Source organism: Apostichopus japonicus, chromosome 14, assembly GCF_037975245.1.
Source record: "Apostichopus japonicus isolate 1M-3 chromosome 14, ASM3797524v1, whole genome shotgun sequence".
NCBI lineage: Eukaryota > Metazoa > Echinodermata > Holothuroidea > Aspidochirotida > Stichopodidae > Apostichopus > Apostichopus japonicus.
The window spans coordinates 1,787,495-1,814,996 of NC_092574.1; the positions used below are offsets into that span (position 1 = coordinate 1,787,495).

At 35.6% G+C, this 27,502-nt stretch overlaps 2 protein-coding genes across 20 annotated transcripts in view; one reads left to right on the forward strand and one right to left on the reverse strand.

Annotated features, from left to right (window-relative positions):
* Positions 1-109: 109 nt before the first annotated feature.
* Positions 110-24,032, forward strand: LOC139979571 (sodium/bile acid cotransporter 7-like). 2 transcript variants are annotated; one of them, XR_011797233.1, is made up of 12 exons: positions 111-378; positions 4,266-4,348; positions 5,126-5,262; positions 5,928-6,003; positions 8,353-8,391; positions 9,385-9,420; positions 10,205-10,288; positions 10,857-11,022; positions 12,200-12,325; positions 13,557-13,707; positions 20,198-20,277; positions 21,262-24,032. XR_011797233.1 is itself a non-coding variant. In XM_071990507.1 (11 exons), the coding sequence occupies exons 1-11, from the start codon at positions 264-266 to the stop codon at positions 21,338-21,340; spliced, it is 1,092 nt and encodes a 363-aa protein (XP_071846608.1). In that variant the 5' UTR covers positions 110-263; the 3' UTR covers positions 21,341-24,032. The 2 variants fall into 2 exon arrangements, 1 of the variants encoding a protein (XP_071846608.1); XM_071990507.1 differs by lacking the exon at positions 20,198-20,277 and having other exon boundaries at positions 110-378.
* LOC139979569 (medium-chain acyl-CoA ligase ACSF2, mitochondrial-like) overlaps positions 23,669-27,502 on the reverse strand; it is a 27,144-nt gene continuing 23,310 nt past the window's right edge. Inside the window, exons 13-15 of one of the 18 annotated variants that reach the window (XR_011797229.1) lie at positions 26,363-26,635; positions 26,271-26,315; positions 23,669-26,225 (exon numbers count right to left, since the gene is read on the reverse strand). Coding sequence is in view for 1 of the 18 variants with exons in the window: in XM_071990506.1 (XP_071846607.1) it covers positions 26,510-26,635 (126 nt within the window). In the remaining 17 variants the exon portion in view is untranslated. Of the gene's footprint in view, positions 26,636-27,502 lie in introns of all 18 variants that reach the window. The other 17 variants (XR_011797232.1, XR_011797230.1, XR_011797231.1 and 14 more) reach the window with 17 other exon arrangements.

The window sequence follows — 27,502 nt, forward strand, 5'->3', positions numbered from 1 at the left end:
TGTAGCGCTCGGTTGGCGTTTATGTCTTTTAGTAGGATTTTGCCGACTTAACCCATTCAGATTCAGAGTTAAGCATAGTCAATGTAATGTCTTTTAGATGCCTCCGTAGGTTGACGATAAACATGTGGCAGTCAAACGTTGAGTTGGCAATCGTTAGTCGGCCTACGATATAGGCCTAACATTAGACAGTTGAAAAGTCACCGTTGTTGGTACAGACTACCTTGCGTAAAGTACATCTGGTTAGGTTTGGCCGTTTTTGTTAAATGAGGAAAAGAAAGATGGGGTTTTTGGACAAACTGAAAGACAATTGGTTTCTCCTTGGTATCTTCGTTGTAATTACTGCTGCGAATCTGATACCGTCCATTGGCGCAAAGGGGGGTAAGTATGTAGCCTACGTTATTTACATTTTGCTTGGATCTGTACCCTGTACCGTTGTAACTTTGTAATGGAGTTTTTAACTTGATCAATATTAACTTAACATAAATGATATTGAGCTTTAAGAAAAGTCACAGCGTGTAAAGATTTAATTATGTTTTATTTACTGACATGGGCGTACACATCAAAATTTCCAAAGGGGGCTGAGATTCTTCAGGTTTTAGATTGTTGGTTAACAGTCCATGTACAAAAGAATTTATTTAAAAGTTAGTTAACTGGTTAACCATCTGTTTAATTTTGATATATTGTTCTCCCGTAGTGGCTTGAAAGCATTAAAAAGGCCGTGGCTATTCTTACGACTAGTCGTAACAATTATTTATAAACTATTCTTACGACAAAGGCGAATTCAAACGCAGTAAAATAAATAAAGCAACTGCGCATGTAGTAGGGGTAACCCTAACTTTAACCCTAAACCCCAACCCTAACACTAACCGGAAATTATTGTTACTCCTGGTCGTAAAAAATAGTACTCCTGTCATAAAAATAGCAACTGCGCATGCGTTATCCGAAATTATTCTTACGAACAGTCGTAAGAATAGCCACTTTGCATTAAAAACATGCAAAAAAGAGGAATTAAATGTATCTTGAAGGGATCAAGACTAAGGCTAAGTCCTAGTGGGGAGACTGTAGCTGCATTTCCGTAGCAAAGGCCCTGATTACACATGTAGGCCTATGCTTATAACAACTTCCATAACACAAAAAGAAAATCTTGATGATGAAAACTTCACACGATTTGATTTTTTTTTCTTGTATGCATGGACCTAAATAATTTCATCTGGCTTGATTAGTCTCTCAGCTGTACATAGTGTTTTTTAATAAAGATGAGCACTTGAGTTGATCAACTTTGGTCACATTTGTGTACTGTACCGCTCAGATATCTTCAAAGTTCAAAGTAATGTGACAGTGCAGCTTCGAGCTGGCTTGTAAGTAATGTGAACAGTACAGTACCACACACTGTGGGGATCGAGTGACAGGTATATTTACACAGTCTGCACAGCCAAAAACTTAAGAATGTACTTGCAAAGATTAAAAGTATGCATGCGTAATGCAAGTGCAATAATAGTGCCATGCTTCAAGAAGGAAAAGTGAAGTATATAAATCCTAATACCAGTTGCCACCAGGCTTCAATTAAAAGACCACTAAAAAGACCTCACAAAAACTGTCTAAGCTGATGCATTGCACAGCAGAGTATAAGCACATCAGTAGTACTGAGGTTCTACAGAAAAGCACTCTAGATCTACTGTAAGTTTTGGATTTACAGTAATAGGGTGTCACTTGACATCAATGTCAGAGATCAAATCTTAAAAGATCAAATCTTAAAATTTGTTATGGGGATGCAACTATCAAAGTAGAGCTTACTATTATGTAGGTCGCAATGGATGTGTGCAACAACTTTCAAAGGAGCATGGGGTGTTGTGCAAAAGTTTCCATCCCATCTAATCAATACTGTTCTCTCACCTTCAGTTGAAGTTCCCATGGAAATATTTTAGCGGACTTAACCTTAAATTTATCCATAGTTTGTTCACACCACAATATTCAAGTTTGCGTACGTAGGCGTCTCCCTTCATTTCAAATATGGAGCTTTGCAGCAGGTCAAAGATTGGAACAGTCTAGTGAGCAGTTCTGCAAATTACATTGTGTACTGAATGTATTAGCTCTACTACAGTACGTACAGTAGGGGTAGTCTCCCCCGTCTTCTCAGGGACACTACCCTCTTTGATACTATTCACGTTCATACACTGTAACCCTAACATTCAGTATCCAACGGACAACTGTTATACTGTCAAAAACCAGGTGGGAACCCTGGTTCCCAGTTGAGCCGATTAAAAAAGTATAACTTATATATACTTTGAGTTCAAACATTGAACTCACCAGTGTAATGTACATGATTGCTTGAGGCATCGTTGATAGCACTTGACCCCTCTTTCAAATCAACCAGTCTCCGTACAGTACAAAGGAACAAGTCAAATTATAAGAGACCGCTCCTCCGTCCGGCTGCATTCCATCCCACCTCGGGGAAAGGGAGGCGGGAATAAAGTTTTGGAATATTTACGTTGCTCATTGCTTACATGTCTCCCCACAACCTTAGCACCGAGTGGCACAGCCTGATGGTGGGAGGCCTGAGAGGTGGGACCTACAGTAGTACTCGCTGGACTTCGCATCACCGCGCAGCCAAATGCCGACTCAGCCTGTAAAGTGTTCTATAGGTACTGTAGCAAGCCACAAATGTTGTCGCCGTTCTCATGGCAGCTGCTTTGAGTACATATCTTTTATTGGTACTCCAGCAAAGAGTGCTGTTGGGGCTGCCACCCCTCTTATGTCGTGGGCTCTGGTTCTTGCAGAGTCGATGGTAATGGGCCTAATTACCTCCAAGAGCCACCTGGATAAGGTGTCCTTAGATGCCCCCAAAACATGCCCGTAGCAAGATAAACAGGGTTGTAGTCGTCCCTCGCAGGTTCTCCGTTCCCTTCAGGGATCACTTTAGGGCTCTGACTGGGCACCACAGTTAATCTTTGGTGACCAAGGAAAAAGTCTCAATCTCAGGGATAAAGATGAGAGGGCTGGGTCTGGCACCCACCTAATGCCATGATTATCAAACCTTATGTGGTTGTCTTTTTGGGATAAAGCGTGGAGTGAGCTCCTTCTCCTTGATGACGCGACTGCGATGAGCAATAGCGTTTTCTTTGTTAGTGCTGCTAAAGAATCGGAGGAGATTGGCTCATATGGAGACTTTGTTAGAGCTCGCAATACCCAATGACGGTGCCAGCTGCCTGACTCTCGGCCCTCAATGGGTCATCCCCCTGACGAGATGAGCTATGTTTCTGTTGGTACCCAGGCTTGAACCATGTTAAACAAAACCCTCTTGTATTGCTGGGATCGCCGATCTATAATTTTCCTAATTGTGGCCACCTGTTTTTCTTACAAGTTACATACGTCTGTCACAGAAATCATTGCCGGCAGTATTTGTCTGACCTGGCACCACTCCTTGAATTTCCGTAGTTTGGAATCATAAGTGGCCATAGTGGATCCCCTCCTTTCATTTGCTGTCATGGAGGCAACTGCTTCCGAAAAGCCCTTCTGTCTGAGAGAATTTAGGGGAAGGAATGTAAGCTAACAAAGACTAGCAACACAAAGGAGTAACTTAACAACGTTCTTTAGCGATAAGCCTGCTGCTAACAAGAGTAGTAAACAATCTGGCCCAAAAACAACAGAAACAAAGGCCAGTGAGCAAGAGAAATATGATGAATACAGTGCTCAAGCATCTTTGATTTATCTAAAAGAAAGCAAAAAAGACAAGCAATAACACCAAACTACAACTTGCAATGTATGTAGAGAAAGGGCGGGAAAACTAGCGTTAACAATTCACAGAACTGCCACCCGAACTGAGAACTCTATGATTTTAAACAAGCAGTAACCGCCACCTAAAACAGTCTCAAAACCCTTTCCCTAGAGACAAAAGAGGATACTTATCGGGCTGCACACGAATAGTAATAGTTTTCCTGTTTCCAGTAAATGGCAAACAAAGATCCTAAGGAACCGTTCAGATCGAATAAAGCTGAAAAATAATCCACACTAGAAATGTACAGTAGGCACTTTGGGTGGTAGAATGAGAAGGAAGGGCATTGATAAGAGGAGCCGGTCATAGAGGGCACACTGTTAAAAGGTTACCATGACATTCAAGGCACGGTAGAACGAGGGTGCCAAGGTTGTGGGGAGACAGGTAAGTAAATCTTAACATTTTTAAACTTGGTAAGGAAGCATGAAGCCGTGAGCTGGTTGGTTTACTAAAGTGTATCTTGAAGTGATTCTTGTTTCCTTTTTTTCGGCAGGACCTCTTGTACCTGAAATAACTATAAAATACTTGGCTGTTGCATTTATTTTCTTCAATAGTGGACTTTCTTTGAAAACAGAGGTAAGTCCAACATTGCTTCATGTTCTAGCACAGAAGTAGTACTGTAAGCTATGATGTACAGTAATAACAAAATGAGTAATGCAATACGTTGCTCCTTATAATATACCAGTACTTGCTTGCAATTTGATACTTTTCAAGCATTTGAAGTCAGATTAATTAGGATTTATTTTCTGGAGTACCATAGTGTGTCATCATTATGTTGGTCACTGTTGGTTTTATTGTTTGTTAGTTGTGCAGCCTCTTCATTAGCCATCTTCTGCCACCTTAAACTTTGCCCACAGAACCAGTTTGTACTGGATGAACTTTTACCAAGGTTTTTCGATGTAAATCACACTACAGTACTTAGCTGAATTAAATCACTTGATTTTACAATAAAAAATGCTGATTTAAAAATAAAAGGAAATTGTTTTGACAGGAATAAACTAAAACTAAAAAAGAAATGTGAAAAACATGGATAAACCAATTATTTTCATGAAATAGTTCATTCAAGTGCATTGGCAGTAAGCACCAGGACTTTTATCCAAAAAAGTAGCATTTATGTTGAAAACAAAGCAGTAAAAGCAACAATCAAATTGGGTCTGAAGAACAACTAGTTGTGTTTTCATTGTAACATCATGTACAACAATACATAAACCAAAACTGTGCAGGAAAATAATGTTCGTGTATTGCATTGAACTTTACAATAATTATTTCATATTTGGAGAAAGTATGTTACTTGTCTATACAGATATCAATCATTAAACATAGGTGACACTTTACATTTTTATTTTTCAACAGGACCTGAAAAGTGCATTATTACATGTTCGGCTCCATATTTTTATTCAAACCTTTACATTGGTATTTGTGCCCTGTGTAATGTGGGTGTTCACACATTTGATGTCATCTTCAGGCCTTGATGAGGGATTGCTACAAGGGTGAGTTCTTTAAACTACGGTCTCAGTGATTCAAAGGAAGTTGCTATTTTTTGTACATTGAAGTATTTGCCTAAATTAAAAAATATAGTGCAGATTCCGAAGCATACACAAACAATGTGTGCAGGTACAGAACTTAGTTCAATTTCTCCAGACATACAGTATGTACAGTATCAATTTGATACTGCATATACAGTATATGCCTGGAGGTTCAACTGGCCTACAAATATACACTGCAAAGTATTTTATACCAATCCACTCATACTGTAATACAGTTTGACAGTACAACTCACTTTTCATATTAGCACCAAGCGTGAACATTCTGCATGTATACATCATATCACCAAAAAGAAGGGATAATGTATTTAGTCATTGAGTTCTATGCTCAAAGTATTTCATATAGCACATAAGAAACTAATCAAGGAACCATCAAGGAGTATCCTGGCAAAGATACTGTATATGGAATATTTGAACTTTAAAATATCAATGCAATATCATCTTTTGTTCAATCTTCTTTTCTCATAATTTCTGTTTTGTTTGTGAAATCATATCACACTCCATCAGTAAGTGTATTTTAGGCAATGGTAGTTCTCTCTAAATATTCCAACAATGGTAGCATATAACAATTATAAATTTCAAATGTGCTTTGTTTCTTCTTGCTTGCATAGACTTCTAGTAGTTGGTTGTATGCCACCACCTGTGTCGTCAGCAGTTATTTTAACAAAAGCTGTTGGTGGGAATGAGGTAAGATTTTATGAATGACATATGGTCAGGTTTTTGTCAGGTTGAAGCGTTTGCATGGTACGGTGGCTTAATAGGGACATAGAAATAAAAATAATAATTGAGATAAAAAAGTCTAAATTTTGAGATATAAAGTCTTAATATTGAGATAAAAAGTCTAAATTTTGACACAAAAGAGGAAAGTTTGGGAGCCTTTTTTCCCCCTATGTCCCTATTAAGCCACTGTAGCATGGGAGCATTTTTTAGATAATGTAATGTAGGCAGGCAAGTACTGTAAACCTTACCAGTCAAGCTGGTATGTGTGTGTATACATGTATGTGAGATGTCCTAGCTTGTTTACATGATAGAAGGCAACGTAGAAAATATGTCAAATTGTGCATGTGACTTCAGTTATGTTACTATTTAAAGCAAAAGTTTGCGTCCTGTAGAAAAAATGTCAAATTGTGCATGTGACTTCAGTTATGTTACTATTTAAAGCAAAAGTTTGCGTCCCGTTAAAGAAGCTTGCGTCCCTATTGAACACCAATTGCGTTTATTGTATGACCTATTTTAAAGATGCCAACGTATCACTGCCTATACTATGTGAATGTTATACACAATATATAGGGCAAATGGCCCAGTGCCTTACCTTCCCTGTTTGACAGGGGTGGCCAGGCCCGCCCCTCTATTCGCACACCCTACCCTTTCAACCAACTTTTACCCCAGCTCCCTCCTCCCTTCCATCCACCCTTGTACTTCCTTGTAAGCTCCAACTCCGTAGTAGCTCCATGCCTTCACCTTGCAGCGATTCCAACAACCAACTCTTCAAAAAACCCTGTACCTACCGTATCTCTTGCTAAATTCCTCACAGTTCAACTACACATGCTCAAATCTTCAATACCTGATCCAACATTTACCCTGGGCTCTTTGCAGTGTTTGCAAACAATCATCTCTACGAAAATTACAGAAGGCCTACTGTATGTGAATAGCTTTTTATGCAGTGTCGATTAAAAAAATCAAACTTCAATTGCTACTTTTGACGATGCACGAAGTAGTAGTTTACACACGAAAGTTGAACCCCAAAAAATAACTGAAGCACGTGGTCAATGGGTCCGCGAACAAATTTTCAACAGAAACTATACTGTGGTATGAATGCACAGATGTTAGCTTCCCACAAAATCCATAGATTGTCTCAACTCAAAACATCTTCTGATCAAAACAATGAATGATTCAAATATTATGTGATAGTCTCAGAAACAATTCAAGGACATCTTCGTACCATGAGCGATTGTTGTCGAAAAGTACGTACTATATATGACAACAAGGCGTATCTTTATATTTGAGTGCAAAGTATGGACTTAATAATTTCTCTTCTTCATTTGATTGTTCATTCGATGTGATATCTCATCATGATGTGATATCTCATCATGGTGAAACACAGGGCTTTGCCCAGAGAAGTTACTTTTGGGTCTTTTTTTCACCATACATTTTCATATGCAAATGAGTGTTTGAAAATCTTGTGAAGCAATAACTTCAGTAAAATGGATAAACTATATATTTGGTATATGTCCACTTTTTGAAGTACAAGAACCCCATGGTTTTCTGTGGAGGTCAAAAGGTAATTTGTGACCAACATACAGTAGGTCAAAAATCTGTCATCTTTGTGAACACAACAGCAAAAATAGTCAGAAAAACATATCAAAATTACTCCAACTTGGATGCACTTCATGCTTGGTACGTGAATCCAACAAGAACCTTGTCTGTAGTTACATTTAAATGTTCTCATGTGAAACTTGGCAAGGAATCTCTAAGCTGATTGGCTATCTGGTTGTTATAAGCAATATCTGTTTCAGTCGCTGGAATATCCCTTTCACTGTGCGAAGGAGTGATATGCTGCAGCATTACTGTATTAGATGGGTTCCCATTGCATGCTAGGAAACTTGTGTGAAATCCATGAAGATGTGTGTTTTCTTAGAAATGGTAATTTGAGGTTACCAGGGTTCAAACTATGAAAAATGGTAACACTGACTGAAAAAGTGCATGGTATGGTAATGTTTGTGTAGGTCAAAGGTCATTTGAGGTACAGTAAATCAGAATACCTTGTAAATGCAATAAGTCCAAAAGCAAAGCTTTAATCAACTTCAAGTTGGGTAAATGGACATCATACTTGGCATGGGTGAAGAGAGGCAATGGAGATCAAGTGCCTTGCCCAAGGATATACAGTAATTACAATGATCTGGCCAGGACTCAAACCTGCAAACCTTTATACTGTAGATAATTGAGTTTATTGTTTCCCTGACAGTGATTCTACGAGTCTACTAACATCGATATTTAAACCCATCTTTTCCTACCTTTGATTTTTTGTCTCATCAGGCTGCTGCAATTTTCAACTCTGCATTTGGAAGTTTTTTAGTAAGTATAAGGAGCTGCAGATGGAGGTTTTACTAGAATTGTATATATATCATCTATTATGACTATAACATGTTACAGACTGCATAAAGCATGAGTTTAAAGCATATAACGATGTTTGTCTCAGAGGTGCACCAAATAGAACTCATTCTTTCAGTAACAGAAAGTTAGCTTTGATAAAAGTACAGTTAAATAAATTTTTAATTGTACCTGTTTTCAACATCATTAGTACTAGTAATTTATATACTGTTTTCTTTAGTGTTCTCATTCCATCATGTGTCGTGAATTTCGTACACTCTTACCATAGAAAATAAATTAGAAATATGCTATTGATGTGACGTACAAAGATGCTTTCCTCGCCTTAGACAACTCTTACTTCAGAAAGAACATACAATACATAAAGTTCCCTGGACTGATAATTTTTTGTTGGACAGCTTTAATCAAGTGACCTTTCAATTACCAGCTGATTTGATGACATCTTGGTTAATAAGATGACCGTGGTTGGACAACTTCAGATAAGTTTGTAATCAGTCAACTCGGCTCCATAAAGTGGCTGTGTTTGGTGGTCTAATGTTAAACAATTGCCTTTCTGGTACAATGGCAATTGCAGCTTTGATGTTATGGTTGTGTAATTATTAATGGAAGTGTCACAGAGATGACCTATCCCACAGCTGCGAGGAACAATTGACAGATTACATCGCGGAAAGATGTCACAAGTAGTTATATTCGCCAGTTTGCATTGAGATTAAATGTACTAGAGCTCCTCTGCATTGATATATGGACCTTACATGTAGATATTCTTTGTTGGAACAATAGAAGTCTTAGTGTTCAGTCCATTTAGCTGTTTCATTGTCTTCTTTTTAATGTACACATCACAGTCACGTCTTGTTCTTTATTATCAATTAAATATTATTAATTGATTACATTTTGAGAAGGTGTTGATGCTACTTTGTACCTTGTAATATAACATTAGATTGTATCTTTCCTATTTCACAGGGTATTATAGTCACACCGGTGCTCCTTCTTATGTTTGTAAGTATGAATCGGAGCCTTCCAACAGTTTAAGCATGTCAATGTAATGCATATACAATGCTCTACAAAGAAATTAATGTTCATGTTAAGGCTCATGGCAGGGTAAACTATGATCAGCTGTAATAAAGAGAGTACTGAATATTGATCTAGCTACCAAACTGACAAACACGTTTTTGCTGCAAGTAAACAAATCAATAAACACTGTAGCAATAGGGAGGAATGTACCACAGACCTGGAATAGCAATTGAATGAAATAGTCAGGAATAACAACTAAGCAAGCTATTGTTAGCATCAACTAAACAATTACCAGAAGCAGCCTTGTTTCCGGTGGTGTAACAGTATTGTTGTAAGTCGCATCTTGTGTGTGGAAGATGACACATTGTTTAGATTAATGTCTAGAGTGTCATGTTAAGAGACACTGGGCTTACAAAAGATATCAAAGAGAGATGATTCTGTGGGACAAGTTCACACATTAAAATCAAATGAGTTCATAACTTTAAGCTGCATACAAAGTCTGCTAGGCACTCAATGCTACCTTCAGTATCAAATGTGCCTTGCTTTAGTAGCAATACCTTGGACAAACGCTTGACTGTAATGTCCGAAAACACCTTGATTTGTTTCAGATATTGCAAAGTAACAAACTTTAACGGTGCATATATAGTTGCTAGTTCTTATTATATCATACCATGTGCTAGAAATCCTGGCCATGAATGAATTTTTTAGTGGCATCATACATACACTGTGTCACTCAGTAACTGATATTTTTTATTTTTGTCTCTTCCAGCTTGGATCATCGTCTTCCGTTCCATTTTCAACTATTTTCTCACAACTGTCTGTGACAGTCATAGTGCCTCTTATACTCGGACAGGTAAACATGTGAATGTCATAGGTGACAGTTTTGATAATTTGATGCGTATCGTTCCGAATACTATAATAAGAATAAGGACAATCATTATTATGGAGATTGTTCGTTCAGTGCAGCAAGTCCTAAACTCTGGAATTCTCTTCCTCAACACTTGAGAAATATCACATCTATTGACACTTTTAAGAAGCATTTGAAAACTTATCCTTTTAGGCTTGAGTATGGGAATTAATCTTATTCGTTGTTTTATTCACATTACTGTGCCCATTTTTATATATATTTATATTTTTATGTTCTTTATTGTGGTTTATAACCCTGTCTTATATCATTTTTTACTTTTATTGCTGTTGTTATTACTTTTAGGTTTTCTTAACTCTTAAGTTTGGTAATTTTATATTCCAGTTATTGGTTCTTTTGTACAGTGCTCTTGAGCATGTTTTATTTCATGATAACAGCACTCTAATATATATGGTATTTATTGTTATGATTATTTATGATTATTGCTAACATTTGCAGAAAACTTGAATTTTTAAATGTATTAGTAAGATAAAACATTGTTTTATTCATTTTGCAGTTTGTCCGACAGTATGTCAAGGATTGGTTGGAGCAGAGAAAGCCTCCATTTGGAGAAGTTGGCAAGGGTGTCTTACTCCTCATTATCTACTCAACTTTTTGTGATACTTTCTCGAGTACAGCCCTCCAAGTAAATCACAAGAGTATAGCTGGCATCATAGTTGTAGGTATGTGTATAGCTTTACCAATATATTTTTGTTGTAGGTATTAGGTCAGTTGCCTCATGAGAACCAGTACTTTTGCAAGTATTACTGGAAATTATCAGTCTGAGTAGGTAAAAAAGTATTTTGCTGAATCGCTGTGATAATAAATATAACTTTGATTCAGCTAGTAATACTATTGATGTCCTTAATTCAGTTATTTGTTGCCACCAGCTCTTCCATTATGTTCTGCCACTTTGTACATTGTTTGATTGTCATCTTCAAGTTGTAGATATATGACATTGAGGCCATCATAATAATAATAATAATAATAATAATAACATCCTTTTATTGCAAAGTTTTACTTGTGTTACATGCATTTGGTTTATAATTTTGTTAACACATGTATGTATATTATGTGATGAACAAAACCACACATGAGAGAAAGAGCCTTCAGTAATAGATATCTTAAAGTGTCATCGATTGTTGTGTCAAGTGGTTATATGAGCTGAACCTTTCTTGCTGGGATTTGGTTTGGGCAATTCTCTTCCTATGTGGACCAATCTCAAGTTCTGTTAATAGCACTGTAATAAGAATGGTGAAAGCTGTGCTACTCAAGTAGGAAGGAACTTTCAATGAACACAGGACTCTGTCTTCAATTGGCCTTGCAGACTGTACTGATTGGTTTACAGCAGTACAATGAGGCCTGGACAAATTTAACTCAGTTTGTGTTGCTAAAGTAACAGTCTCTTAAGATAAATCATTTAGTGTCATTTCTTTCCATATGTTTATGGGATTAAGAACAGGACTGAGAAATTAAATGAATCTCATGTTAGTCAGTAGATCATGCATGTACTGCAGACAAATGTATTTACATTCCTTTCCAAATGCTATTTGAAAAACAGGGCAAAATGTATTCTCTATGATAGTGTACATGAAGAAATACATGAATGATTTTGAATCAAAGTGCATTGGTAATGTTTCAATGTGCTTTATTTTGAGGTGTTTTCTTTTCGATTAGTAAGTGATGACTATCCTCTCTAGTTACTTTTAGATCATGGATCTGATTGGCCAACTCCAGGGTTGATGATGGAGTTTACTACTGTACTTTAATTTTACTATCAATTTAAATTTAAACAATCTAGTCTTCGTTAATATGATTTGACCTTTTGAATTTCTAAGTTCTTTGAATTTTTGTTCACAGTCGTAATTCTACAGATGTGTCTGTTATCTTTGACTTGGACGGTCACTCAGATACCAGCTTTAGGTTTTTCCCCTGCTGACACAGTGGCAATAATGTACTGTGCGACACATAAATCACTCACATTAGGTAAGTAAAACCATATTTGGGACTAGACAAATGTTGATACTCCAATCTGCAATTCTTACTCCAATGTACTGTGTGAGCCCCAAGTTTATAATTGTCAACAGGTACATAAATATACTATAAACTAAAATGTACATAGTACATACTAGGCTATGTATTAAACAATATAAACCAGACTAAGTATCTGTATCAACTGCAACCAAATACAACCTACTATTCAGTAGTCAACCTACTAGGATCCAAATGAAATGTAAATAACTGTCCAAATTACACATCCTACTAGCAAGTCACTGCAGATTCAAAACCAATTGCTAACGTAGCATGTCAGACAGCTGAATATGTGCTAACACTGCTTTAACCATGGAAAGTACTGTAAGGGTACCATTTATAGCAAATCACATTGCTTGGCTACCATTGATCACACAACACAGTGCATTGGCTACCATTTATAGCAAAGCACAGTGCATTGGCTACGATTTATCATGCAACACAGTGATTGGCTATCATTTACCACACAACAAAGTGCATTGGCTACCATTTATAGCAAAGCACAGTGCATTGGCTACCATTTATCATGCAACACAGTGTATTGGCTGAACAGAGCATGACTATTAAGGGTACTACTAGCCTAATGTTAACTTGTTACAAACAAACACAAATTATCTAAAATGCTGTAAACAATCAACTAGGATGCTAAGGAAACAAATATCTGGGCAAAGCAAGTACAAAGGTCAAATAAATCTAAAACAAGATCTAAAACAAGTAAAATACATTCAAGTCATAAGTTAGTTCTCTGCAAATCAAGTCACAAGTCAAAGTAAATGTGACCTAAGTGTAACTTGTATGCAAGTCATTGACTCGAATCAGCACCAAGGAGTAAATTACTTTATTGGGGGATAGAATGTATCGGGACAAATTTATTCAATAGGGGTTCTGAAGTTGTACATTGTTGAGATTTTCTTGTCCAAAATTTGAATTTGAAAGTTCACAACATAAAGTATCTAATCTTACCTTACACAATTGTGTGTCTCAATTTTCAGATCAGTTTTTTCCATTATGATGGCTGGTCAGGTATCTGATGGACTTTGATGGTCATTGCCTGGTCTAAATTCTTTCTTTCTGGTGCAAACACTACTAAGAACCTTTTGCTCTTTGTGATACATATAACGTAAAGTGCTGTCTATTTTCATTACAATTTCTGATTTTTACACTTGTTATTTTACCTCCCTTATAGGTATACCAATGCTCAAGATAGTTTTTGCCGGTTATGAACAATTATCACTCATATCTATACCATTGCTGATATACCATCCAACCCAGATTCTGCTCGGTGGTCTCTTGATAAACTCTATCAAAGAATGGATGGAAAAAACACAGAAGTCGAGGTAAGGGTGGTTTTCAGTACATTCATTCAAGATGATATATTAGTTGCATGTCATACTGGTACTCAGACATTATTTGGATATGTGTACTAATATTTGTGTGTAACTGCCATCACAGAATGCTGTTTGCATTTGCAGTAATGGTTTAATATTATTTGTCTTTGGAAGTGTAGTGTTGCAATAGGCATATGAGGGAAACACTAACTTTTACTGCTTATATTTAAATTGAATCTTCAATCTCAATTTACTGCCAAAGTTGACATCAGGACTTATATATTGTGCCAGATTATCACAGCCTGGAGGAAAATTATTTTATGTTTACTTTGGTCTTTTTTCCAATTTGGAACAGGGTATAAACCTATGTCATTGGAAATAAACTTTTGCTTTGATCATAGCTTCGTTGATTGTTATCATTGCTCCATTATTTTGTTTTTGATGAGGAGTTCATTTCATACTATAATTAATTAGCTGAATTTTATGTTTTTGCAAATATTCTGAAAACCCATGTGATTGAGACATCACATACTGACAATTATAGCTATTGAAAGAATGTAAGCATAAGTTATCATGAATTAATTAGACACTTTTGTTTGCAATCATACAGTTATTCTGACTCACATATGGGATCTTTAAATGTCGGGATAAATGAATTGATAAGTGTAGATAATGTTATCTAAATGTAAACATGAATCATTGTTTAGTTGTCATTATAATGTATCATAGCATTGTGTACATTACATGCCTGTCAACAGTTCACATATTAAAGGCTTGCAGGCTCTATCGTATTCATGGTCAGGCTTTGGTACATAGACTTTGTCTCCCGAATAGTAGCTTTTTTCCAATTACAATGTTAAGAAAGAAGATTTTATCGTAGGAAGTACAGTATATACACAGTAAATGAAACACAAGATGACATACAGATAGCTTTAATAGTGACATCAAGTTATTATATTGATAGAAATATTGTTCCACAGTAAACAGGCTTTCAAAGCAAGATATTTATGACATTACCTAACCATATAGCCACTACAAAACCTGGAGAAACATATTTGTTAGTGAATAATAGAAAGAAACATAGATAGTGGTATGGAATATCGGTTTCTGTGGTATTCTGGAATGTGACCTACCTGTATTGGTATGACATATTAGTATGTCCGGTACTCTGGTACTTAACACTATCAGAGCACAAACTTGCAATATACGCTACGGGCAAACAAGTCCGCCAGTCACGGAGGTTATCAGTTTATTACTGTACACCTACAGTATAACTATCATACCTTGCAAAACAAAACAATCATATAGACGACAAAGTTCTGCCTATGTTGATAACAAGGTTCCTATGTTTCGATTGAGATATTTAGGATAAAAAAATGTCTACCAGACATGTGAAATAAGTGTATACTGTGGAGGAAGCTCTTTCCAAAATATTGGCTGATCATGAACTTGGTGATGATGATTTCTTTGAAGAATCAAGTGAAAGTGGAGTCTGAAGTTGGAAACATTGAGGACTATGGTTATAGGCCTAGTGTAAATACCTGTAGATGTGACATTACTGTGCCTAGGCCTAACAATGTTCAAATGGGAGAAGGGGGGGAAGTGAAGGTGTGGCTACATAGTAGATGAGGATGCTGGTGGCAAAGCATATATGCTGATGGGTTGGATGGTAGTGATGCTGATGAGGACAAGGAAATAGACAGAGGTGATAGTGATAGAGAGGATGGTGACAATAGTGAACCTGATGATAGTTATAGAGAGGATGATTGTGACAATAGTGAACCTGATGATAGTGATACAGAGGATGGTGACAATAGTGAACCTGATGATAGTGATAGAGAGGATGACTGTGACAATAGTGAACCTGATGATAGTGATAGAGAGGATGGTGACAATAGTGAACCTGATGATAGTGATAGAGAGAGGATGGTGACAATAGTGAACCTGATGATAGTGATAGAGAGGATGGTGACAATAGTGAACCTGATGATAGTGATAGAGAGAGGATGGTGACAATAGTGAACCTGATGATAGTGATAGAGAGAGGATGGTGACAATAGTGAACCTGATGATAGTGATAGAGAGGATGGTGACAATAGTGAACCTGATGATAGTGATAGAGAGGATGGTGACAATAGTGAACCTGATGATAGTGATAGAGAGGATGGTGACAATAGTGAACCTGATGATAGTGATAGAGAGGATGGTGACAATAGTGAACCTGATGATAGTGATAGAGAGGATGGTGACAATAGTGAACCTGATGATAGTGATAGAGAGGATGGTGACAATAGTGAACCTGATTTCGCTGATGCATATGATTAAACATCGTTGAAAGGCTTTTGACGATTATTTTGGACCTCTTCTACATGAACCTGAAACAATCATGGAAAAAATATATTCAACGGTCTTTCCAGCAAGAGTAAAATCCATTCTAAAGACAGAAGCCAATTGGAATGCTGATGAATATTTTGGAAATAATCCAGGGCAACCAAAGTCAACACGACGAAATAATAGAAACCAATTATGGAACCCGGCGCGTAGCCAGGAATTTGCCAAGGGAGGGGCGAAACTGTAGATTAGGCATTGCAAACTATCTAAGCGTAGCGCCACCATGAGTTGGCGCGAAGCGTACAAGAAAATTTTGGCTGAAAATGCCTCCCAGATCGCTGGAAATGGCACTTCCCAGGCCTTGTAAGTTGCATCTAAGCATTTTCTTTTGAAAATACTAGCGATATCATAAAAACATTAAAAAAAATATAAAAAATATGCTCAAGGGGGGGGGGGCGGCTGCCCCTTCGCCCCTGTACTAGTCAAATTCTCAGAGCTAATCATGAATATATGCAATGAATTTGCATAAATTTGAATATATTAGAAGATGCTCCCCCTCTTGAGTGTAACCTAAACCCTATTGACACCAAATATAGTTTATGTGAAAGAGCAACACCTTCTGATAATATGTTCACCAGTTTGGTAAAAAAAAGTTTTCATGTAGCAAATTGAATTTGAAATATCTATAAATTTGAACTATCAGAATTTCTCAAATTAATTTAGCAGGGAAATACAGTGTACAGAAATTAAATTCAGTATTTAAAGAGTTAAGATATCCCTGGTGTGTATGAAGGGTGCCAAACATAAATAAATTTCTTTATAACTTAACTGTTAGAATCATATATATGGATGACATCACTGCTTCTTAATAATCAGTTGTGAACTATGAAAGCAGCATATTGCTTGGGTGTTATACATGTGTTACACTGATCCAGCCATGTCATATTTGAATGGCTTCAACCATTAGAAAATGCAGTTCAGCTTAATCAGCAATTCAGTTAAATCGAGTACAGAAATGTTAATGTCATGTTCTAATGTTAAATGTTTGAAACTTTGTTCAACTTTGTCTTTGTGGTGCGATTTTTGTGGACTATTACTGTAACAGATAACCATTGGGTGTCATAGACAGTTATGTTAATGTCCCTTCAACCACACTGTTATCATTTTGAGATTCTATTTCACAAACCATGGTTTATATTTTACTTCAACTAGTTTTGTTTTCCATGGAATATGAAAATATCGTCATAGTGATAATCATCTCAAAAATATGGGTACATTATACCAAGTATAGTTGAACAAACATGTATGGCCATCATAGCATATATGCTCCTTAATGTCTAGCACAGTAAAGCAGCCACCTTTTAAAAGTCTTGTAAACATCTGACAATTGTGTAACAAAGTATTTCCTGTTCATATGATGATAAGTTTCCTCCTTTTTAGTGCTCATAAATTTGATTTATATAACCTTGTATTTTGGGTTTAGGTAACCGTTTTTGTTCTTGTATAACAAATGTAATTTAGTGAGCTATACACAGATTGTAATCCAAGTATGAGGGATCTTAATCATAATTCCACGAGAGATATCACTCTGAATTATTAATGATTACAAGATGAGCAATGTTAAACAGGAAGAATCTCTCCTCTCTTATGACCAAGGAAAGAGAAGTTATCTTCCTGAGTATTTAAGCTTTCAACAAAACTAAAGACTAAATATCAAGCAGGAAAGCAGCATTAGGTGAATTAAAATACCCCAAGAAAACAGATTCTACGTTTCAATCGGTTGCAAAACAGAACCGTTTTATAAGAAGATCTGTTAGCCAGATATAAGAGGACTTTGTTTACACTTCATACTGACATTGATTTTTAGTTATATAACTAGTACTTTACCTTACCTTTAGACTATTAGTTCAAAATACGAAAGACAAAAAACATGTTTACACCAGTGCACTCTTTTAAGTAGTGAATCCTCTGACTTTAAATGTAACATCTTTAATAAGATACTAGCAAAGATGAATTATCTTACTTGTGGAAAACAAATTAGTAGTTACTACAGTAACATACACTTTGATGTGATATTCATAAAAGACAAGATTATGTGCTAGTAAAAGCTATCAATAAAGACAGGGATGTTTGATAAATAAATTGATTAAACTGAGATAGGTTTGAAGTTTTATTATGCAAATATGATTTATCATTGCACTGAGTACATTCTTGTACATTACTTGTCACAAGTATATTTTTGAAAGAAGCTCTATATGCAAATGAAATGCTAAATATTCACAATTTGGACAATTGTTTCTTTACTGGATTTCTTTAGCTCCTTGATCTTGTAACATTGTGAAGCTGTTTGGTAATAAATCTGCAGGTTTGCATGTTTTACGCATAGGTTCACTCACAACAAAGCTGTAAAACCTTATTCTTTCAGCATTTGATGGATCAAACACAAAGCATACCTTTAGGATAAGCAAGTTTAAACTTTAAGCTGTGGTACTTTCCCAAGTTGCCTGGACAGCATTGCTGCACTTTAGGGGTTGTACTGATGCCATTTATACACAATTGTCAAAAGTATCGAATGCTGTATGTATTAAAATCAGTCTACCAACAGACCGATTGCCAAAGGTGCATAACATGGATGGGGATATCTACTGTTTGAGCTCTGTAATATTTAGTCATTGAGCCTTATGGTTTGATTTTGTAAGTTTAATTCAGTTTGCTCAAGTTGAGAAGAGAATATCACAATTGCTGTAGCTTTGAAGTAAGTTATAAATCAATAATTGGAAAGATTTGATGTCTAATGTTCTCAACCTGTAAACTGTGAAAAGCTTTCAAGGTGTGCATTTGGTGTTATGGTAAATGTTAGATGAGACATAATGATTAAGTATATAAAATATTAAATGGTTTGAAGAAAACAGAGCTACAAGAGTAAATGAGTGTTCTATGATTGTGCATGGTTTTAGATTTCAACAGACCATGAACAGAAGTTATTGATACTATGCAGTTACAATACAGTAGCTGTATACAGAACAAAACATGTACAGTAATCTTGACATGTAAGAAGATAGTTCAATGACTAGATCTGCAAATCAAGTAGTAGGTTGCTCTTTAGGGTTCAGTGCAAGGTTGAAGCTTTCTTTACCTTTAGTGACTGTGTGAAGTAAATAAACCAAACAATTCTTGTCTTAGATCATAGCTTGAATCTTTCTATCTATGACACATACAGTAGCAACAGGATATCATAGAAGTCATGGACATCTCATCTTTTCTTACTGGTTAATCCTTAAATTCCCTATCTAGGTTTGTCCGCCTGTATTTTATTCATCAGCTTATGATGTGCACAATGAATGGACTTACGATCTCTATTCTTGAAGCACTTAAAGGAATAGTCCCCTCGCAGATATTTCCAAACTTACAGGGAAGGCAAAACTATGCCACATTGTGGAAATCCCATAAGCATACTGTATCTTGGTCTTTGGCCTGGATAAAGTTGATTGATTGTGACATTTTTTCTGCAAATAAATCTGCTCATAAGTGTATGAAATTGTTCACATTTGGTGATTGTGATGTCACCTCAGTAGGGCTATAACATTATTTATATGTGATACAATTGGAATGTTGGCTTGTAAAATTCTATAAATTTCTTGTATAACACATAACTACAGTAGCCCAGCTTGAAAACACTTCATACTTCTTACAGTATTTGGATCCAATTTAGTGAGTACAAGAAACCAATGATTTTTGTGAAGGTCAGATGTCGGTTGAGGTCAAACAACAGAGTTCAAAAACCTTGTAATAAAGCTTAGATGAAGTTCATTCTTGGTATGTGATTACAAAGATCCTGTAAATGTTATGTAGAGGTCAAATTGAATCTGTCCAGGTCAAGAGAGGTCAAAAGTCTGAATGAAAACCTTGTAAACATAAGAATATAAAACTTGAATGAGCTGGATCAACTTCATGAGAACAAGAAATCTTGTTTCATGCAGGTCAATGGTCACTTGAGGTCACCAGAGGTGTGTAGTGTTTCATGATGTGTTTTCAGGAATCACAAAACTGGTTTTCTAATCCTTTGCAAGGGGTGTCAGACTAACAATTACATCACACATCTTAATACAGTAGTAACGCATTATACTTCTGATACATGCTTTGGTTCTTTTCCTTTCCTTCACTCAAGAGCCCTCTCAACTACTGTTTAGTAGACAGCCTCATTCTTCTTAAGCCGCTGCTGCTGTCACAGTATATCTCATTCATTCTGTGAGTCTGCTCTTCACTTTTTCTTTCGGTAGCTGTTTTTGTTTATTTGTTTATTTGTTCCTTCTGTTTTTACTAAATCTGCTTGCTTCATTGAATGTAACATAATGTTTAGGTTGTCTCCGTGACAACTCTGAGCACTCGCAATTTACCTTGTGATTATGGTTTCAACATGTCTTGGGGAGAGACAAACTAACATTACTTTGAGGCTACCTACAGCAAAGTAGAATCATAAATGCATGTACCCAAGATGGTATGTTTAAAGTGTCATTGAGCAAGTAGCATACATAGAAACATCCAATTTTGAAAATGTTATGTATTATCATTTTGTTCTATTTACATGAAATGTTCAAAGTATAACACAAGTCAACAAATGAGCTCACATGAACTTTGACACAGATGGGAGGGGAACAGTTGAGGGGAGGGTCACATTGACCATGTGAGAATTGGTCAATTATCTCACATGATAATATCATGCCATGGGCAAAGACTGCAATAGAGGTGACAACCCCTCTCCCTCAGGAATAAAAATGATGGCACCAATTTCCAATTGGTTGTATTCTATATGTGTGTGATGTACAAGTATCATTGCCTCTGTTAATAGCTCTTACTTCACTCCGGCTTGTACTGCAATTTTTGCTTACCTATCAAATTGTATTGAAACTGTTAAGTTGGTGGCAGCAGTCATGAATTATTATCTGTTGGTAAAGTATGCACTGAAGATTGGTAAGCAACAACAGAGCACTTTTTCTCAGACTATTTGTGTTTCCTAACATCTTTCAAATCAGAAACACTCCTGTTTGAAGAAGGAAGAACAACACGAGCAGGTGTTGCAGATAAGATAAGTTTGTAGTTATTGAAAGTGAAGTATTCCTGTGTTACATGTATTACTTGTCATCAGTTCACTTAATAGTGAAATGTATAAGTATGGCTTTCAGATATAGTGAGTTTATGATACTTTTGAGTGTTTGCTTGTTTCTCCTCTAGATCCATCAAACCAAGAAGTAAATCTCTCGAAGTAAAAGAAGAACATGTGGTCGACGAAAAGAAGAACGTCGATGTGTAGCTCATCACCAACATGCAGAGTTGTTGCAAGGCAGTGAAGAATTCAGATTCTTGTGATACATCAGTAAGAAACTGTCTTCCCACATGTTCAGTGTTTTTACTTTTATGGGTTTCTTTGGGTGGGGTGGGGGGTTATCCGTGATAAGTTTTAAAGAAGACGGATCTATTCTCTTCAACGAAAAACTTCATAAACCCTTTTGCATTAACCCTTTACAACAATAGCCAGTGGGAACTTTGGTTGTATGTAATGGAATCAATAAGTCTTTCACACGATACGACGTAATATTATGTTTATTCTTTTATATTTAAACATTTCTCATATTTTGCTAAGGTGTCAATGAGCTTGTATTATATAAAATATTCACTAGGGGACAAACTGTTTCTACCATTCAAAGGTATATATATTTATGCTTTCATAAAGAATTATCAGTATTGGATGATTCACAATGTACTTAATAAATTCTGTGGAGGGCTAGGAATCAGGAGTATTTAGTCAGAGGACACAATGTTTATGGATAGAAAACATGCAGTTAGAGAAACTGCAAAGTAGCAAACAGTTTTCAATCATATCACTCTTTTCGCAAGTTATTTCGATTTCAGATTGCAAAGGCCAAGTTCAACATGGATAACAATAATTTCAAATCAGGTTTCCATCATTTTGAATATTTCTTAATATTTGAACTTGTTTGTTAGGTTAAATATTTCTGTTTTTGGTGCTGTTAATTGTGGAGATTGCCACATTATAGTGCATTTCTGTGTACTTGTAATGTTGTTCTGGAAATAATACTTGACCATGGCTTATACTTCTGAAATGTGAAAGAGTATGCTGTGCTGTTGCATTGTTGGTTATTATGCTGAAGGAGTAATAAATTAGGCCTATCAGCTTTCTGGTTTGTCTTTGCAATTTGATAGCTTCTGATGTCACATTGACATTTTTTCATTTGCTTGGCATCTAGCACTGCTGGTCACTTTTTTGGATGCTTTTTAATATAATTATTTTACATCTTCAACATTCCTCATAGATTGCTGCCTGTTTCAATAAAATCTTCTGTATTAGCATATTCATCAATTATATTACTAACCCATTTCTTTATCCTTAAAGTTAAAGTGTCAACCCTTTTGAAGACTAAATGCATTGATTCAACAGATAATAAGCTGATTATATTGGAAAGGATATTTAATACCAGTATTAGGACATCATTTTCATCATTTGAGAGCAATATGTGTGAGGACAGATAATTGTTGGTTCTGAATGAAATGTGCAGTTGTTTGTTCAACCCACTATCGTTCAACTTTTATGCATTTACTAACTTCTGTTCAGACAATCAAAGAACTAGTAGGACTTGAAACTTAGGATTAAGACATCTGAAACCAATCAAGATGATGTTTGATTCATGTGAATAACTAGATTGTACATCTTACTTCGTTGCAACTGTACAGTAGATTTTCCTATAAATGTCATGAGGTATTGTCCAAATTTCAACTTATTATTTTAAAGTTGTCAGAGATTGATAACAGCTTTATATTTTCATGAATAATAAATTATGCTTCATCAGTGATAAATGTGTCGGGTGTTAATATCATACCTCCTTTATTCTTGTCAATATAATACAAGATATTATCTTGTTAAAAAATTTACTGAAAAATGTTGACTTATTGGGGCAAAGTTTTCTTATTTTGATGGCACTTTTAAGCTTCTGTGGGTACCACACCTGCGAAGGTTCTATGTCAATTCAATGTCTCCAAAAGAACAATTGACCTTTGACCTCTAACCTTTGGTTCCATGGTCTGTGAGACACAAGGGTTCACCCTTGGGTACTTTCCCACCAATATCGACCGAGCCGTTCAGGAGTGTTCGACACAATTTTGCTTAAAATAAACATCTGACATGTGACATTTGACCTCGGTTCCCATTACAGCCACATATTTTGATGAAACTTGACATTTCCATTATTCCTGTGAAGGTTCCATGTCAATTCATTGTTACCATAGCAACTGTTGCTATGGCAACTGACATAGCTGTATATGGCCCAACTGGCAACGGAACTACATTTCATCCTCCCGGGCCCTGTTTGGGGGGGGGGGTGGGGATGAGATAATAAAGGTACCATATCATAATGAAATTGAGTGTCCTACTGACACTCAATTTATTTTTAAAGAAAAGAACTTTACAAAGATTTGTACAAATGGTTGACATAAGGTCCAACATATACCCTAATTGTAATTGAATTGTCTTCAACTACAAAAGTGAATATATCTGCATTAAGTGAAAGTGTTGATGGATACATCTAAAAATGTCTTCATGAAAATAGAAGCAACCAAACGCAAATTACACAATTTTCATATCTATATATTTCTTGAATAATGCAAAGACCCCTTAAGGCACATATCTGTTGTGTAATCCAATGCATTTACCACAAAAAATCAAAAGCTTCATATTCAAGCAGTCATTATAGAACTTTTGTTAGTATGAATACATTTTATGGAAAGTTCCTAGTATGAATGATTTTGTCATAGAAAATATTACAAAAGACTTGAGGATTGGCACTTACAATTACAGTGTACATAACAATAGCAGAGCTGTTATAAAGTCATATTTAAATGAAGGAACACACAAGCAGTACTGAGTGAGTTGCCAAAGACATGATATTGCAGCATATACATACAGTGCTTTTACTCATGTATGATAACTGTGATAAAACTGATAAAATATATGTTAACATGAATTGTTAACCCAGACTGCTATTTACAAAATATATTTATGTTATTACATGATTTGAACAATTCTGATATTGATACTTGCAGTAGATACATAATAGAGCTAAACTTGCTATGAAAGTTATAATAACATAACAGTATAACATTTCTGTTTTAATAACTAGATTTTCTAGCTTGTTGCATTTTGGTCACAATAGATGCTCCAAATTTGAGTAAGAAACAAGGTGAAACACCTCAGCTTTGACACATTAGTATCATATGTGGAAGCCAGGCTCACTACACATCAAATCAGGATGGGAGTTGTAATTACTAGATGAATTCAAATTTCACATCATTATAGCACTTAATTAGTTGAGAAATATTGTATATATTTAACTATTAGGAATGAAATATAACCACCCTATTTGCTGGGTTAATTTGCACATCAAAATAGCTTTGAGGAATACTCTCAGTTACATTTAATGTTTATACAATTCCTTTTTTGTTCCAATTCTTTACATCATTCTACAAATTATTCTATTCCAGTTTTCAAGTTACAGTACCTTAAAGTCTACATGATTACTTCAGTCCAGTTTTCAAGTTACAGTACCTTAAAGTCTACATGATTAATTGAGTCCAGTTTTCATGTTACAGTACCTTAAAGTCTACATGATTAGTTGAGTCAAGTTTTCAGGTTACAGTACCTTAAAGTCTACATGATTAATTGAGTCCAGTTTTCAAGTTACAGTACCTTAAAGTCTGCATGATTAATTCAGTCCAGTTTTCAGGTTACAGTACAGTCTACATGATTAATTCAGTCCAGTTTTCATGTTACAGTACCTTAAAGTCTACATGATTAATTCAGTCCAGTTTTCATGTTACAGTACCTTAAAGTCTACATGATTAATTCAGTCCAGTTTTCATGTTACAGTACCTTAAAGTCTACATCATAAATTCAGTCCAGTTTTCATGTTACAGTACCTTAAAGTCTACATGATTAATTCAGTCCAGTTTTCATGTTACAGTACCTTAAAGTCTACATGATTAATTCAGTCCAGTTTTCATGTTACAGTACCTTAAAGTCTACATGATTAATTCAGTCCAGTTTTCATGTTACAGTACCTTAAAGTCTACATGGTTAATTCAGTCCAGTTTTCATATTACAGTACCTTAAAGTACATGATTAATTCAGTCCAGTTTTCATGTTACAGTACCTTAAAGTCTACATGATTAATTCAGTCCAGTTTTCATGTTACAGTACCTTAAAGTCTACATGGTTAATTCAGTCCAGTTTTCATATTACAGTACCTTAAAGTACATGATTAATTCAGTCCAGTGTTCATGTTACAGTACCTTAAAGTACATGATTAATTCAGTCCAGCTTTCATGTTACAGTACCTTAAAGTCTACATGATTAATTCAGTCCAGTTTTCATGTTACAGTACCTTAAAGTCTACATGGTTAATTCAGTCCAGTTTTCATATTACAGTACCTTAAAGTACATGATTAATTCAGTCCAGTTTTCATGTTACAGTACCTTAAAGTCTACATGATTAACTCAGTCCAGTTTTCATGTTACAGTACCTTAAAGTCTACATGGTTAATTCAGTCCAGTTTTCATATTACAGTACCTTAAAGTACATGATTAATTCAGTCCAGTGTTCATGTTACAGTACCTTAAAGTACATGATTAATTCAGTCCAGCTTTCATGTTACAGTACCTTAAAGTCTACATGATTACCTTGTTCCAGTGTTCATGTTACAGTACCTTAAAGTCTACATGATGAATTCAGTCCAGTTTTCAGGTTACAGTACCTTAAAGTCTACATGATAAATTCAGTCCAGTTTTCATGTTACAGTACCTTAAAGTCTACATGATTAATTCAGTCCAGTTTTCATGTTACAGTACCTTAAAGTCTACATGATTAATTCAGTCCAGTTTTCATGTTACAGTACCTTAAAGTCTACATGATTAATTCAGTCCAGTTTTCATGTTACAGTACCTTAAAGTCTACATGGTTAATTCAGTCCAGTTTTCATATTACAGTACCTTAAAGTACATGATTAATTCAGTCCAGTTTTCATGTTACAGTACCTTAAAGTCTACATGATTAATTCAGTCCAGTTTTCATGTTACAGTACCTTAAAGTCTACATGGTTAATTCAGTCCAGTTTTCATATTACAGTACCTTAAAGTACATGATTAATTCAGTCCAGTGTTCATGTTACAGTACCTTAAAGTACATGATTAATTCAGTCCAGCTTTCATGTTACAGTACCTTAAAGTCTACATGATTACCTTGTTCCAGTGTTCATGTTACAGTACCTTAAAGTCTACATGATGAATTCAGTCCAGTTTTCAGGTTACAGTACCTTAAAGTCTACATGATTAGCTCTTTATAATGAATTACAACATGTTTGAATATCAGAGAAAGGTATTGGAAGCTATACCAACTAGCCTACACCAGTGCGATTAATTACTGTCTTCTAGTTCCTTCACCATCAGGTCTCGTAACTCAAATTTCTTCACTTTGAAGGTGACTGTAAGAGGAAAGCTATCAACAAAGACCACGTACTTGGGAATCTTAAAGTGGGTTATCTGTGAAATAAAAATAAAATTCAGGACAGCATGAAGTTGCAGTGAAGGTGGTGACCCTAACACGACTGAACTTCTCGATAGTTGTGAAGACCTTACAGCTAACCCTGGCACATGGAAGACTCAATGAATTTTCTGTAAATGACTAGTGCATATTGAGATGAAATGCAAAATTTATTTGCCAGGTGATTGGTGACATTTGATAAACTGGGACCTTTAAGTGTCTTGAGCACATGCAAACTGCCCGAATGTCCATGTTATGACAGGCCAACTTAAGATACATTTTGATTTTAAAACCGACTTTCTCTTACAAAATTTTCCCAAAGATCATCACCTATTTTTAATTGTATGAACAGCTTTAAAAAGCTAGAAGAATTTGTAAACAATTTATTTTGCCATCTCAGTGTCTCCAAACTCCACATATACATCTAGTCCAATAAGTCAAGAATACTCAGGCAAGAAATAGAAGGGGGGAAAGGAAGGATGTCAATAGGTCACATACAGCAGAGTCAACAAAGAGTTAAGTATCCCTTGAGCATCTTATCCTCTGTGGGGTTTCATGAGCAAATAATAAACAGTTTACAAATCTTGTCATAGCATAATGCAATGACTAAGCCAATTATCTACTTCAACAAAACTCAAGCAATGGATATACTTTAAGTCTCCCAAAGTTTATGAAAGACGTAACACTGCCCACATGAATATAATGATAAAGCCATTGTCAAAATTTTCTCGATAGAATTTTAAGGATATTGAAAAATATGAGGTATAACTATTCTAAAGTATCAAAATGCTGAATGAACGAAGAGTTTTTGACCAGCCAGTTTGGACAATTTTCTAATGTTAAGTATTAAAATACTTAAAGTGACT